The sequence below is a fragment of the Pezoporus flaviventris genome, unplaced genomic scaffold (genome assembly GCF_033815535.1).
Source record: "Pezoporus flaviventris isolate CSIRO_AGI_PZ_B2104156 unplaced genomic scaffold, CSIRO_AGI_Pfla_v1 ptg000041l, whole genome shotgun sequence".
NCBI classification, from domain to species: domain Eukaryota; kingdom Metazoa; phylum Chordata; class Aves; order Psittaciformes; family Psittacidae; genus Pezoporus; species Pezoporus flaviventris.
Genome location: NW_026892589.1, coordinates 15,154,762 through 15,171,405, shown reverse-complemented (window position 1 = coordinate 15,171,405; position 16,644 = coordinate 15,154,762). Strand labels below are relative to the sequence as shown.

The 16,644-nt window shown below is 42.0% G+C and overlaps 1 protein-coding gene across 2 annotated transcripts in view; it reads right to left on the bottom strand.

Moving 5' to 3' along the window:
• The window catches only part of ZNRF3 (zinc and ring finger 3), a 78,699-nt gene that overhangs the window by 24,923 nt on the left and 37,132 nt on the right, over window positions 1-16,644 (bottom strand). Inside the window, exons 1-3 of one of the 2 annotated variants that reach the window (XM_061466559.1) lie at window positions 14,816-15,068; window positions 13,616-13,808; window positions 7,706-7,831 (exon numbers count right to left, since the gene is read on the bottom strand). In XM_061466559.1, the coding sequence (XP_061322543.1) occupies window positions 7,706-7,831 (126 nt within the window). In that variant the 5' untranslated portion in view covers window positions 13,616-13,808; window positions 14,816-15,068. Of the gene's footprint in view, window positions 1-7,705; window positions 7,832-13,615; window positions 13,809-14,815; window positions 15,069-16,644 lie in introns of those variants that run through there. The other variant, XM_061466558.1, reaches the window with a different exon arrangement.

The window sequence follows — 16,644 nt, the reverse complement described above, 5'->3', positions numbered from 1 at the left end:
GTCTCTCAGCACCCCAAAATTAGGTGTGTCACTCATCTATGAAGTCCTAAATAATTCTGTTTCCTGCCTCCATATCTGCTTTTAATTTTCTTCACTTTCTGATCCACTTACCTGATTCTGCTTGCCAACCTTCTCTTCTGCTCATTTCTGCACTCCTACATAAGCTGCACTTACCCCCCCATTCATTTTTGTCCTTCAAACTCCACTGCTGCAGTTCTTCCAACATGCCTGCCAGTATGCCTTTCCCTGTTAGAGAAGTAGGTAGATGCTGCAGGTAAAATAAAAAAAACTCTTGCAATGCTTAAGAGGCTCACAAGGCATACAAAATCATGAGGGTCCATGCACTTAAGAGACATGATATTACTACTACTACTACTACTACTACTACTACTACGTAAGTTATTTATTATTTGTATGTGGGGCATATCTTAAAAAATTGTCTTTTCTCTTCTATTAGTTTCACTGGGAGTTCTGACTGAGCAAAGACTCCAGGAACACATGTTGTGCAACAGCAGCTGTTTCCTTAGCTTAAGGGAGAAGCAGCTGTGTTCCACGGTTGAAAAGGAGTGAAGATGGTGGTGGGTACTGCTAAAGACTCAACTCTAACAGTGGACATTTATTTAAAGTAACCAATCCAACAACAGCAAATCTAAGGAGTGTCCATAGGGAGAAACGTAAGAGACAGCCTTTCTTCATGAATGGCTGTTGCTTTTCAGAATGGAGCAGTGAACACAAAAAGAAAGTTAGTAAAATAATACAATAACAGATTGCTAGCACTAGCTGCCAGTGGAAAGGGCCCACAGCCACCCATGAATTAAAACCTGACAGACGTACTCCTTCTGAACTACATAACCTGATTCAGGCCTTGTTCATCCACTCCTTCAAGCATTCCCCTCTTTGGCTTTAACCCAGCTCTTTTCTTTCCTTTTACATCTTTCACCATATGACCTATAAACAAAGCAAACCCTTCCTCTGTCTCCAGAATTTGAGTGGCTTGCTTGTCAGTTCTCTTACCTGTGTTAGAGTACGGTCTGTGGGAGATGGAAGAAGAGGCAACGAGATGGGAAGCAGAAATATAGTAAAGTTTTGGCAAAAGTATTTTGCTTTATGTCATTTTGTTATTGCTGTTCAAAAATACATGCTTATCCCTATCAGGAAGATTATCAGGACTATTTCTGTCATTATCAAAATTCAGCTTCTTCCTGAAAACCCATATACTATCCCACCTTCTGGCATTATCTATGCAATTTTGTTAGAATTCCAGAAATCATTATGTCTATATGCTGTAGAGGTCTGATCACACTGCTAGCACCGGGGAAGTAAGAAATGAGAACGTCAAAAGATAAATGACACCAAGAATATTTGCACAAGTACAACTTCAAATACCATTTCTAAGCATGCTTTACCCTTGTTTAAAATGGAAGCTAACATTTCACGTGTCCTAGATATTATAAATTACAGTGAAGTGGGGACCAACAAGAAACAATTACTATAATATTATAACATGTTTTTTGGTGCTTCAGGAAATGGTAACTCCCTCTCTCTGTTTCTCAATATATTATTTAGAACAAATACAGTAAGAAAGCCACATGCATGGCAGGGATTACAATTCTGTATGCTACTGCTTTTCACAATTCACTAATTCTAGGCAGTGCTAAGACAACAGACCATGGAAACAAAAAATTTAAATGCAAAGTTAATAGAGACTCTTAAAGAACGTGATTCAGAAGGTCAGAGTCTTTAACACCAGCCAGGATGCTATCCCCCCCCCCCCAAAACATATACTCCTTCTTTTGTTACAAAGTAATGGGATTGACAAACAACATAGCTTGTGTTTTGAACAGTTTTGGCATGTACAGTGTAGGTCTATCAACTAGTCCACAGCCAAAGGTGTCTAGTCTCATTCAAGAAAATGATCTTCTGCTTCATGACAACTTTAACAACTTCCTTCTTAAAACAATGCCTGGGAGTTCAAAACATCCAATATTAATTTTCTGCTGCTGACCATTTCTTCATCTGCAATTTGACATGTATTTAGGCCAGCTCTGCCACCAGAAGAGCAGTCCCTTCACCCTCCTCCTCTCGTTCCTGCCTCTGATGGACGCCACACTGCCAACACAATCCTGCATGCAGCCACACGGTGAAACAAACCAACCCACCCACCCCCTTCAGTCACCCATACTATTACTTGTCAGCCAGACCAATTAGATTTTGCCATAAATTTTGAGATTACTGCCTCAAAATGAGTTCAAAATGTTTTTCAGTTGCTGTTTACAAGGAAGAAGCATGGGCCAGCAATCAACAGGCAGCAAAGGTCCCCAGACAGTGGAACAGATACACATGGAATGTCAGCTACTTCAACGGGTATGTGACAGTACCTCCGACCACATGTGGCACAGGACCCACCACAGGGTGGGCTACTGCAGCTGTCACCACCAGTTGAAAGTATCTGAACAAGCAAAGTTTTGGAAATATCCATCAATAGTTTCCGACATGTCTCTTGTTTGAGATCTTTACCTACTGCATTGCTCAGTCCTAATTTCTGAGTAAGTTTCACATGGAAGAGCATTTGCTGAAATTTCAAATACATTTCTACAACTGAACTGAATCAATTTCTACAGGAAATTATCCAAACTGTATACAAAACTATTAATGTGATATTCATATAGTCAGTGCAGTTTTAAATTGTACATATAATGGCGTGCACAATTTAGGCTATTAATATAAAGGTGTAAACTGATTTTGCTTAATTTGCCTTTCTTTTTTTATGACTTTCAGTAATCTGAAAAGGATTAAAACTGACTCCCCATAGGCCCTCTTGTTCCTCGAGTCTTTGAACAGCTCACCCTTTATTCAGCAACTACCAACACAGCCCTATGATTTCTCTTTTGACTACCTTATAAGAATCTTTATATTTTAACTAAGTTGTTAGACAAAAGGTTATGAATCACAGTTAGACTGTTTAACGCAGACTCAAATTATGACGATTCTGGCCCCCACCTTAGTATAATAATAATGATGATGTGGCAAAATGAGAGTTTCTTCTAGTTAGTATTTGTTTGGGGTTTTTTTTCAATAAACTTTTAAAAGAGAGAAGTGAATGGATACTGGAGGAAGTGTTAGGAATTTCCAAGATTCCTCTGATCTGAAGAAAACAGGAAGCTGTAGTAGTAGGGACATCCTCTCTTTGTTAGGCTCTACTCAGATGCTTATCCTTAAATACACACATCCTATTAATACAGAAGAAGAGTCCCTCCAGCAATCCCTTGAAGAGAAAGAAGAACAAAATCCTTCCGTGTGGACTTTCAAGCCTGCAGAAAGGGAAGAAGTGCTACTTTTCAGCTAATCTTCACAATTTTCTCACTATCTATCCCGTACTGCAATAAAAAACCAAAACGAAACCCAATGGCATTGCTGGGTTGTATTTCACTGTCTTGATGGATGCCATTTGATTCCAAAATGACTGGGGCAGGGGAATAACACGGGGCTGCATACTGGAACAAGCAGGACATATGCAGGTACTGCCATCACGACAGCGTGGATGCAGGCACGCAGCAGGTTTGTAGGCAGCCCTGCTTTTCCCTTCCTCCGGAGCAAAGCAGCTGCTGGAGCACATGCACGGGCAGGAAAAGGAGAAGAAGCCTCATTGTGCTGTACGGAGGAGGCGGGAATTCCAGGAGGGGAAAGGTTCCCTTTGAAGCACATGGCACGAAGAACTTCTCAGCGACCATGGCAACAGCTCAGTGGGTTCCCAGCCTGAGAACCAAGTCACTACCGCCATGCCGCAGGAACAAAACAGCCTGAAAGAAGGAGAGGGGGAGGGGGATTCGGGGGTGGGGGGAGAGAAGCTGGAGCAGAATTAGCCTGGCAGAAACTGAGCGGCTCCCTGGTAGGCAAATCCAGCTAATAATGCTGGTCGGGTTCACAGGGTTTCCTTTTCATTTCCAAAGCTTTCTTCTTCCTCTGTCATTCCCCTCTAGCCCTATTCAGGAGCTCATGAGATCAGTAAAGCCCATGCCTTTGCTTTGCCTGCATGCAGCATTGCCTCAAACAGGGTTGCACTGTGATCAAAGGCAATGTTAAATCACTGCTGCCACACACACCCCCTTCCCAATCAGGGGCCAGTTTCCACAGGCACTCCAACAGCAGATACATTTTTTTTAAACTCTTTCATTTCCCTTGCACCATGTAACACTGACTAAGAAGGACGAGCACTTAAAAAAAATCAGTATGGAAATGGGCACATTAAATTCTGTACAGCTACCAACCCCATTTAGCCCAGGGTCAGACAAGTGGAGGGAGGTTTTTAATACAGACCAGGGGGTAACTAAAAACAAACAAAAAAAAAAAACAAAAAACCCCAACACAAAACAAAAAACCACCAACAAAAAACCCAAACCAAAACACCCCAAATCAAAAAAAGACCACAACAGCCAAAACCAACAATAAGAATAAACCCATACATCTTTGTACCAGATTTGTGTGACATGGAATTTAGTTCTACAGCTTTAAGTGGCCTTTACAATCTACTTCACAATATTCCAAGCTTTCCACGATATCATCTGTTTTCTTTCTTTTCCTCTTAAACTAAACCTCAAAATTTATTCCTTCAAATACACAGGCATTCCCCCACACAAGCAATAACCTTTCTGCTTCTACTACAATATTACTAAACACAAATGTTCACCAGTTTTAGTGAAACAAGTTTAAATTGGTTCCCTTAAAATAGAACTTGCAAATTCATTCTTTTATGGCTTGAGTTAGTTTGAGCTTTTAAATGTATTCCTTTATGATGGGCTTAAGTTGACATGGTTATCCATTCCTTACGTGCATCAGAAAGATGGACAAGGTAACTGTCAGCTTAACCAGGATAACTCTCCATATATATCCTCTTAAATCATAGCAAAGATGACAGCAACCAAACTGTCATCCAAATCAGTGAAAAGTGTCAAAATGAAAGAGAATTGCCCGCATGTGCCATATGCTGGGAAGGGAAGTGCATACAGGCAACTGCCCTGCAGAGTCTTTATTATACCTTAAATTGTTAAGGCAGAGTTTCAATTCTGCCCACGACAGTTTTAAAAGAAAGCAAGCGCTTAACTTCTCTCACCTCCCAGACGCCAGCTTTATTCCTACTGTCAAATCGATAGGTCAAATTGATCTAACCACATTGCTTTCCAACACACAAGATTGGGCTTTCGTTTCACAGAATGGCTTCTAATGGAATTAAGATCTAAAATGCAATTCCACCGTTAGAAACTAAGTGGGAACTGAAAAGGGGAGATATTTCTGCTTCCAGCAGGAAATATAATTGATCACACAGTCTGACTTCACTAGACAAAGCAGAATTCCTGTGATCTAGAAGTTCAAATGTCCTATATACTCAATTTTACGCACCCTACTACATCTTTTAAGGAGGCAAGGATATTCACATTAAGTGAAGTCTTACTGTCACCCACCCAAGTAACTCCTGCAGATGTGTGCATAACAAGGGTTGCTTTCCCATTTATCTCACTTGCGTAACACTCGGATTTCAGCAACACCAGCAAAGCTGAAATGCAACACTTCATATATGCAAGAGGCCAGTACATTTCTGACATGTTTCACAGCCCTACACCCTGTGACATCCACAAGACATCTCCACAAGAGATGCTGGGCAGGCCAACTTGACAGGATTTTGGTAAAGCAGGAGCCTACCACAACTCTATGGAAAAGCAAACACACTGTTAGTCTGGAAAATCAAACAGCGCAGGACAGGCCACCTTGGGGGCAGGATAATTCAAACTAGGTGAGGAACGCAGTAGGCTTGTACTTGATTTCTTCCTCCTTTTTTCTAAAGGGAAGAAGACCCATTTCACTCCCCTGCTCAAGGCCACCCCTCCCTCATTTTATTTTCCCTTTCCTTTCTCTTTTCCTTTCCCCTCTCCTTTCCTTTCCTTTTTCCTTTTTCATTAGTTTTTGCTTCTTCCCTCTCTCCCCACTTCCCTTGCCCTCCTCTCCCTCTCCTCCTTTTCCTGTTTTAAGTCAAACAGCTGCCAAACCCTAAAAACAACCAGAAGATGACACATGCACGCATGCAGCAGGCTTAATACCTACCCAGGCAAAACAGTCTTCAGTCCAAACTGAATACTCATGTAGCCATTTGTACCAAAATGCACGGAGGCTAAACTTCTCAGAGACCAAGATAATCACAATGCAATTTATTCCCACTGGCAAGATAACCAAGCTGACTTAACTGACAGATCTGCAAGAAGCTCATGGCTGATGCTCCTGCTGCTATCTGCACCCAACTGTATTTCAAGAATTCTGAGAAGTCCTTCTAAACCAGGACATAACTTGAGCACACTGAGGACTGAGCAGAAGGGTTGCAGAGAAGAGGTGGAAAGGACAAACTACAGCAGCAAGCATGAAATAGGGAACAAACATTTCAGGAAGAGAAGGTACCATGAAGATACATTTCAGAAGAAATGGCACCATGAAAATACAGAACAAGGAGCTGCATTACAGTTACTGTGAAGCAAATATTGCCTAGAGCCTTGGCCAGTGTTTTTTTCACCTGTTAAAATTATTGCACATAAACTGACACACAGGCAACGTTCTGCCCAAACTCTCTGGAAACACCCTATGCAGAATGCAGGAGTCGCCCTCGTTAGGCATCAAAGTAGATGCTACACTGCTCCTGAAGGAAAGCCAGGGACTGCTGTTCAGCAGAAAAAGCCTCAGGAAGCTACCTATGATCTGCAGATACTGAGGTGCACTCATTCTAGAGACCATTGTGGCTTCAGGGACACAGGGAGTATAGAGGACATGGCAGGATCTGGATATATAGCTGTGGGTCAGGCAAGCAATGTCACTATGTCAGAAAATATTTATAACATTGTTTGTGCAGGATAATTATGGTTTCCACTTTCTTCACCCATTTTGCACACCTATTTCCTACTTTCAAGAGCCCAACAGATTGGACTGAACAGATTCCTGCCTTAAATGGCATTCCCTAAGACCCAAGTCAAAAAAATCTAACCTGAGAACAAAAAACAACAGCTTTCTGCTTTCCTTTTTAACGTATCTGGCAGCAGTGATGATATCTTACTGACTTCACTCCATAAAACATAGGGAAACATTTGGCAAGGAATTTAGATTCCAGAGGCTGTATTCCACAGGTTGATTCCAGCAAGCTGAATTTTTTTTTTTATCAATACGGTAAGATTCACTTGTTATTAGAGATACCGATCCTTCAATTAAAGCAAATCAATCTCTTTTCTAGGGTTGAAGACTCCTCTTCCCCCCCGCACAAAAAAAAAATAATCTTCTGATAAAATTGTACCTAATGCAAACCAGTAAGATGCTTTCATTTGACTGCTTTTGATAAGAACATTTCTGTGAGTTAGAATCACACTTGCAGCTCACCCTGTGTCTATTCCAACACTGCTTCTGTTAAACAGCCTTTTTTCCAGAATTCTGTGCTAGGTTCCAGGAGAGCTCAGAAAGGGGCTGCTAGCACTCAGCTCCCCATCACCATCTCTGTCAGCTCAGTAATGACATTATCTTTCTCCAAAGCATCTAGTGTGAAAACAGGCAAAGTGGGGATATTTTGTGGAGTAAATAGAGTTTTCTCTATTTCATTTCTTAGCAATACTTCTCAGGAAGGAACTCTGCCTTCCAAGAAACAGTCACATGCAGTATTTACCCCAAGCTACCCTCTTACCTTTCCCAAGACAGTGAGGCATGGCTTAGGCTCCAACTCTGGCTGTTCCAGTTTCACCACTCCTACCCAGCCATATTCATATAGGTCTTCCTCATCATTGCTATTACACAGTCCAAGTGGATGCATCTGAAATAGAATCAGAAAGAAACCTTTAGACCATCAGCAGAATTCAAAATATCATAGATTTCTTTTGAATACCTTAGTTTATAACATACAAATTTTTTTATTAAGGTACACTGGGAAAACTGAAACATAAGGCTGATATATGGAGTTCAGTACATTTCTGAAGCATGCTATGAATAAAAAAAAAAAAACTTGGAGTGTTGTATGAGCTCACTCTCATCTTGCTTATGAAAAACCATTTAAAGCTCTCAATCACTTACTATTTTTCAAGATTCATCACCAATTCTCCTGTATTTTTATTTTGCTGGGGAGGAAGCCACTGCAATACCAGACAGGGCAGAATCCTCTGCCCAACTCTTAATTCATAATTTCTCCTTTTATTTGTTACTAGTTACTATGACACAGTACTCAGCTGTCAACAGTCTCACAGAGATGAGCAGCTCAACTTCCTCCATTTAAAAGCTTGGATGAGCACTGAAGATGAACCACTCCTGAAGCTCAGCATCTGATGGCTAAACTATTCAGCACAGACATAAAAACAAGGAAGAGAGGCAGGCAGAAAGTGTTCTCTCCAAAATTGCCAGGGCATATTTTCAACATAATTAACCCCAAAAGGAGTCCATAGGATCCTTTATAAGTAAACACAAACCTTTAATCTGTATTAAATATCTAAAGAAACAGAGAACCATCACCTTGATATAATTCCCTTGATGCACATTGTATCAACAGAGCTTTGAAACCTGTCGTGGTTTAAACCCAGCCATACAACTCATTCACTCACTTCACCCCCTTCTTGCCCTCCCCCTACTCTCAGAGGGACGGAGAGGAGAATCGAATAGAACGCAACTCCGCCAGGTTGAGATAAGAACAGTTTAGTAACTAAGGTATAACACAAATCACTGCTGCTACCACCACCAATAATAATAATAAAGGAAATAACAAGGGAAGAGAATACAACATCTCAGCACCGGCTGACCGATAACTCGCTCCCCCAGCCCAACCAAGCCCCGACCGATACCTCTGCCAACCTTGCAGTCCCAGCCCTTCCGGCTCACTCCCAGTTACCTCCTGGCCATGACGTGCTGTGGTATGGAATACCTCTTTGGTCAGTTTGGGTCAGGTGTCCTGTCTCTGCTTCCTCCTGGCTTTCCCTCCTCCCTGGCAGAGCATGAGGCTCACAAAGTCCTTGGCCAAACCAAAATATCCTTGTTATCAGCTCTGTTCCCAGGCCGAAAGTCAAAACATAGCACTGCACCAACTACCAAGAAGGAGAAAAATGACTGCTACTGCTGAACCCAGGACAAAACCATAACCAATATCTAAGAAGTTTCTACTTCAAAATCCTTGAAATGTGCTGGGGTGCTTTCCACACACCTGAAAGGGCAAAGCTGAAACCACGACTCGGGTGCTTTTGTCCAAGGTTACAAAATCTGAATACACTGCTGGGAGGGTCAAACTAACTTCAGAAAGAGCTACACCAGTTTTAAGTGAGTTTGTGTTGCAGAGCAGACAAACAGTAAACCAACAAAGGAGGAACATTTCACTTTATAACTCTAGCACCTCAAAAAGTCCTAATGATGACAAGAAAACTTCCACTCGTCTGTTGGTTTGGTTTTTCTTTCCCTGCCTGCCCACATAAGGCATTGCAATGTTACAAACCACCATGTGAGCAGCTGAGGATCTCCGCTCTGTCACGAGATAAAAATCTCGGTCTTTTCCCAACCATACAAAAAAAATACCTTCTCTGCCCACCTTACTCCAGAAAACATCTTGGAAGAAGACCAAGAGGCACAGAAGATTCTTTCCACAGCCACTTTGCTCCAGAATACTGTTATTCCCCAACAGTTCCCAAGTGTGAACAGCCCTTTAGATCATAGTTAGCAAGCAGATTCTGCAGTTACCATCCCTGGAAACCAAGATAAGCAGAGAGCTGAAAACACCTCTTCCTTTTACAAAGCCTGCGTTTCCTTACCTTTAAAAAGAAACTGGTGATTTTCTCACAATACTGCCCAACACCCTGTCTCCAACAGCAATGCCCCAAGCACCTGAGAAGACAGCCTTCCTGTTTAGAGGCAAACAAGCTGCACATTGCACACAACTCCAAAGGTAGTTAAACATTTGCAGTGTAGAACATTAAAGGCCTCTGAAAAGGGTTTTCAAGACAGTCAGGAATTTGCAACAGTCAAGCATGGGCATACCCTAACTCAAGCATCTCACCTTCATACACAGGGCACATAGGGTACTCTGTGTGGCACCAAGCACCAGGCATTTAGTAAAACCAAAGCTGAATTTCTGAACACTCCTGTCTTCTTCAAAAACCTGGCCTGGAATAGGACCTATGCACAGCTTAGTAGAAAAAAAAAAATTAAAAAAAAAAAAAAAAATCACAGGTCTGGAAGCAGCAGAGTCCTCAAAACTCAAATAACCTTGACACTTCCATCAAGAACTAGCAAATCACTTAAACAAAAAGCTTTGCTAGACCTTTGGGGTGCCACAGCTAGCAATTCCTTGTGATTTGAGACTTCAGTAAAACAACAAAAACCACACAAAGCCCCAACAAACAAACAAAAAACCCCAAACCATTTTCAATCCTGATATGAATATTAACTTGATGCATTTGGAGAGGCGAGTGCAAGGCACAAGATTTAGCGCTCTAAAGTAGTTATCAGCAAACAAACCTCTATATGGTTAGACTCCCAAAGTAGGAGTAGCTGTCCAGAAAAAAGAAAAATCTCTTTCCTGTGATAAGTCACGACCAGAAGAAACAAACATAAGAACTAGTAAGAGCAGAAGATGGAGAAACATAACATGGGGAAAACAGAACCCCTGTTTTAAAAAAGGAAAAAAAAGGGAAGATCCAGGGAACTACAGGCCAGTAAGTCCAAAATCCATGCCCAGCAAGATCATGGAGCAGATCCTCTGCAACACTCTGCTGAGACAAATGGAAAACGTGAATGGAAACAGAGGTGGCTGGCGACAGCCAACATGGCTTCACTGGGGGCACATCGTGCCTGAAAACTTCAGTCCAATTTCTGTGAGTCTTATTCCAGGTTCACATCATACACCAACAGCCGAGTTTTGCTGCAAGAGAGACTGACACATCATTGATTCCTGCCTTCAGCAGAAGCTGCCAAGGCTGAAATTACCAGATCATTTTGACTCTAGCTTCAACCCAAATGGAATAATGTGACCCCTAAAAAGGCACTTGTCTCCCTCTGGCAAACTGCTAACCAAATTCATTGTCTCCATGGTTCCTCACAACAGAACTGCAGGACTCTGTCTCCTATTGTATGAAAACAGTGATACGCAGCTTCAAAGATCATAAAGGATGATCAGTCCTGTAGCATAGCCTCGCAGATCTCCTATCTACCAATCAGGAGAACGTAGGTACAGAGAGCATATCCAGTACATTCTCCCTTTCAGCAGAGGTATATGTTCTTGAGAGGAAAATGTTAATAGGAAAACCTTCTCATCTCACTATACCAGATTAGCCAAGAAGTAAGACTGAGAAATGACATGCACTAAGAAGGATTCAGAGAGCATCATGTGCTTTCAGCTCCCTTTGAGACAAAATACACACGACAATATTAACTACTAGTACCTGAGGTTTATGTATCATGCAGTCAGTACCAGGCACTAAGTCTGACATTTTGAGACAACTCTGGAATACAAACTTTAAACAAAAAACAATTTGTGAAACTAAATGAACTCTTTGAAAAGCTGCATGAGACTTCAAATGGAAATGCAGAATATGAAACTGGGCTGGAGAGCAGATAAGAATGAAGAACTGTATGAGATCTGAGAAACATTGGTTATTATTCTGGTAAGAGGCAACTTCTGCTCAGAGTTACTGATGACTATACAGCTTTTTGAAACTCCTTTTCCAAATGCCAACAGCCCCCGCTTCCTGAACCTAGTCTAAAGAGCTGCATTTCCGAGGAAGCTTCTGAACTCCATCCTGGTCCAAGAACCTTAAAAAAAAAAAAAAAAAAAAAAAAAAAAATAACCACCATCCCTGCCACGTTTGTTAATAAAGGGGAAAAAATTAAGTAGGAACTCATTTCCTCAGTACAGGACTCATGCTGTTCACAGCTGTATTCAAATACTTGTCTAAACCCATGAATTGAACCCACTTAGAACACACACTTTTACTCAGAAACTATAGCAAGGTTGTACTAGGAGCTAGTTACTAGATGAAAGCTGTTCTCTGGCTAGAAGACAAAACCAAACAACTGTCTCAGAAGATTTCTCCTCCAACACGGCCATGCTGGCTACTATCATTGCTGTCCAAGGACAAGTGTGACCACAGCAAGTGGATCCCTTTTGTAGGCCAAAGAGCCAGGCACAGAATGCCATCTTACGTTTCCTACCAGTGCACAGAACACTAAAGCAGAGAGAAGACTGAAATTTATTAAACCACCACACAATGGCAAAATGATCTTGCACACGAGAAACCTCAAACCCCAAAACAAAACCCAGTGTAAGCAGTATGCAAAGCTAATAGGGTGCTGCAGGCTTTGTGCTGGCAAATGTAGAGAACTTATTAGGTACATCTGCAGGCTACAAACTCCTGAGGATTTTGTTGCATCACTTTGGAATCTCACCAGAGTAATTATAGAAATGAATTGCATTATCCTACTAGTGCTCCCTCAAAATCTCCCTGTTTCAGGAAGGGACAACTGACAAAAACATTGCACTGTTCAATTAAAACCACATGCACTGCAAAGGCTAACTGTTCCTGGGCTATTTGTTCCAGTAGATCTGAAGATCTACAGGACCAAGATAAATACTCACCTAAGGGGTAAATCAGACACATCAGTCATCAGCTCTGTGCAACCACCAACACATCAGGGCAGCTCATATTTAAGTACCCAGTGTCAGCTCTTTTAATAAAATGGCATTATTAAGTCAATGACAGATTGTGAAATCTACCAATTTACTAATCTTATCATGACCAGAACTTGGAAACATGACCTCTGTGCCCACTCGCCAGCACCTCTTCCTCTGGGCTCTTCATGGAGTTCCTTCCCCCTGAACACACCAAGCCTTATAGTAACATTTCTGACCAGCACCATCAGAATCATGTTCGTGGTGCATCACTCTGAGCATGCAAATTTCCACCCAGGAATTTCCTCTCTGAATAAATTTCTCTCTGGCTTCCCATCCCAGCCAACAGCATTTCATTCATACTTCATGTTGAGACTCCAATGGCTAGCTAACAGGAAAGCCAGCTTCACTGGTCACTGGGGGTTGATCCATTCATAGGGTTGTTCGGTTTTGGACGTTTAGGGTTTTTTGTTGTTTTGTTTTCGGTTCACACTACAATTAAGGATCCCAAAGGGCTTAAACTCAAAACAAAACCAAAAAGGGTACATTCACACCATGTGAAAATCACAAGTGAGCTTCAACCTTCAAGCATTAAATCCACATGGTATATAATGCCACCAAGTATTTATTGGCTTGGGTATGGAAGCAGGACAGTTAATGACTGCACACAGAGCAATCCCATTATGTTGCTTTGATGCCCATGCTAGCTTGGGTAAAACGAGGCCGGCATTTCTGTGTCATACATAGTTCCAGAAGTTTGCAGAGAGACACAGCATGTCAACACTATGAACAGATTCCCCAATTTCAGTTCTACCGAAAACAAAACATGACCCTAAAAGATCTTAACTCTTTCCCTTTCCTGTCAAAACGTGAGTTCTGGTAAATACAAGCCAGGTCTGGATAACACAACCTGACCAGTCTGAAGAACTTCAAAAACATTCCTTTGAGACCCAGCATTACCTTCCCAACTTTCTTCTGCTTGAATTCTATATTGAAAATTCAGTTCTTCAAATCCCACAAGCCACAAAACATCATTCTTTCTCCCCACCCTTTGGGCAGAAGCAGCTGAAAGATGGTCCATGCTGCACGCGTACCTTCGCTAAGCAGCCACGAGTTTCAGCGGTGCAACCTCTGCTCCCTCCCAAGAGGCCTCCTGCGAGCCAGCAGTGTGGAAACACGGCAGGACACATGCAGTGATTCGAAGGTGTGCTCTGGTCACAGCAGCGAGAGCAGTAACAAATAAATTAAACAAGAACCTCTCCACTAACATTACCTATTTACTCTTCCCATTCTTTTCTTGGTTAAATTCTAGGCTTCCTCCACTCGAGCTGCCCATGACATCCTCTGTGCTTAATCCCCTGTAACTCTAACAGGTGTTTTTCTCCTGACAAGCAACAAGAGAAGAAACATGCCACAGACACCTTTCACCCCGCTGGGGCTTTGCCCCTGTATCTGAGGTTGACCCTATTTCTGTCTTTGAAAACAAAGCATCTCAGATTCTGTAAGCCTCGAGATGCCTCCACCTCCTGCTTACTCTCATTGTTCCACTTAGCGCAGCACAAAAGGCAGCCCTACCTACCCACATACAATGTGCATCTACAGAATCAGTGACTGATTCTTATTGGTGATCCAGCATTCCATGAATAAATATACCTCAACAAAGCCAGGTAAAGACTTAAATACATGTCACAGGGCCCTAAGTAACCCACTGCATCGACCTGGAACTTTGGTTGGTAACGCTGCCAAAAGGATTTTCATACTTTCTGTGGCAGAGGATTAATGTGTAGAGAATCATTACATATAGTTCCCAGTTCATGAAGCAAAGGCCAGGGTACCAAAGCATCTCTTTCCAAAATACTGAAGTATGAATTCAATTAGGACAAAGAACTGAGCACAGGGCAAAAAAGTGGCACTGGGTAGAGAAGAAAAAAAGTAGTAACCTAGAGAGGTTTCCATCAGGACACAAAGTAAGTCTTTTTAGAGGAAAGGCAAGATACCTGGCTAACACCCTCTAGTGACAAAGGCAACTGGACTAACTGTATAAAGTACTCCAATAGAGCTTATAAATATTCAATATGTGACCCAGGAGGCTGCAAACCAGTTGAGTCAGTGTTAGCAACACTCATTTTTCGCATTTCCTCTAAAATTTTGTCTTCTTACCTATTAAAAACTACTTTGCACTCATTCTCCAGGACAGATGTCAGTCATCTCAGCTGACAGATTTCCCAATGACTGCTGCCACTGCTGTGATTTTGGTCTTCAATATAATGCAACTACATCACCACAAAGCTTTATTTGTTCCTACTACTTACAAATACATTGAAATGATGAACTTAACTTTTCCATTTCTTGTTTACTGTTCTGTATTTGCAAAGCAACCTGTTGCCAAAAAAGGTGCTTTAAGGCTCTTGACTGCAATATTCCAACCCAGCATTACTAAGAGCCCACCAGAAAGAAGCAGCTCAGGCAGTAGGTTCTATCAGTCCTTTTTGAAAAAGGCATCAGTAGAATGTGCCGTGACAGATGAGTGACCTTTCAAGAATCTTTCAAGAAGAGGAAACTTTTTAATAAACAAATAAATAAAATAGTTGCCATTTTCTCAGCAGCCTCATAAAACATGAGGGGTTTATGCTGGCTGCAGCTGGAACATGCCAGCCTTTTAAAAAAAAGGTGAAAGAGGGAAGCATTTCCCCACCTTCCTGTGGTTCCTCTAGACCATGCAGCTTTGCTGTGCAGAGGAACATTTGGCCTCCAACACAAGCACATTAAAACAGTTTCTTTTCGCTTTCAGACTTGTTTCGTTTTGAAGGAGAGCATCCTGCCAAAAACCAAATCACCACAAAATGTAACATTATAGAACCTGAGCATTTCAGCAGTGTGCTTTTCTTGGCTATCAGTTGTGACGTGTGGTTTGACCTAGCGGTTAACATTGAACCCACAAGTGGCTTTCACTGAACTTTCTCTATAGCAAGAGCATCAAGCATTCCTGAAATCCTCTCACAGTCCACTTTACTCCAGGAAGTATGCCAAAAGGGATGATGAGAAATCCACTCTCTGCTGCAATTAAATGCAAAAACAGAGATATGCAGTTGAACACATCCACCATGCAGAAAAGGCTAGTAAAATTCTACAATGCAGACAGGCCGGTACTACACACAGCCCATCAGGTCCTGTGTAAAGGAGTGGCAAACTTTAAGAGCAGAGTAGATTTTGTTAACTAGGAAAGCAGACCTTGGCACTGATCTAGTTGATCAGCACACTCATCATCATGCAAAGTAAGAAGCAGCATCATTCCTTTACTCCTGACTCAGGGATATCCAACCTGTGACTCGGAGAGTATGTGAAATGCTTGTGAGAAATTCACCTGTACCACAGCCCAGCTTCAAATCCTTCAGGAGAGGAAAAAGACCTGAAACACGAACCTGGCAGCAGCAGCATGCTCCCAGAGATCCTCCTGCTAGGACTGCCCCAAAGCAGGTGTTACAGATAACCCACACCTCGTGCAGTGACAGACACATACAAAGCTGTAAATTCAGCACATCTGCATCAGATTTACTGCACAGGCAGAGATCGAGTGTACTGCCCACACAGTGCAGCTGAGCAACCTACTGCAACAAAGCAACAGGACACTAATTATTCAAACACTTTGCAAAGGAAGCTCACAGCCCATTCAAACAGAGAACTCACCTCTCCTTCCTTCAAAGGGTCTCTAAAAGATGTGCATACCCAAGATAACTTGAGGGCTTTCTGCTCTCAAGAATTTAAGTGCTTTTGATTACACCAAATTCTCCTACCACAGTATTGACAAGGCAAAGGGGAACAGTCACATTTATAGTTGTGTTTTTTTCCCCTCTAAAAAGGGTGGAAAGAGGCTGGCAAAAGATACAGGCATGATGCCACTAAGGACAGGGGAAACTGCAGGGAAAAGCAGGAGTGAAATGATACCTTCAGAGATCACTTTGGCAGAAGGCAGCTGCCAGTAGCTATAC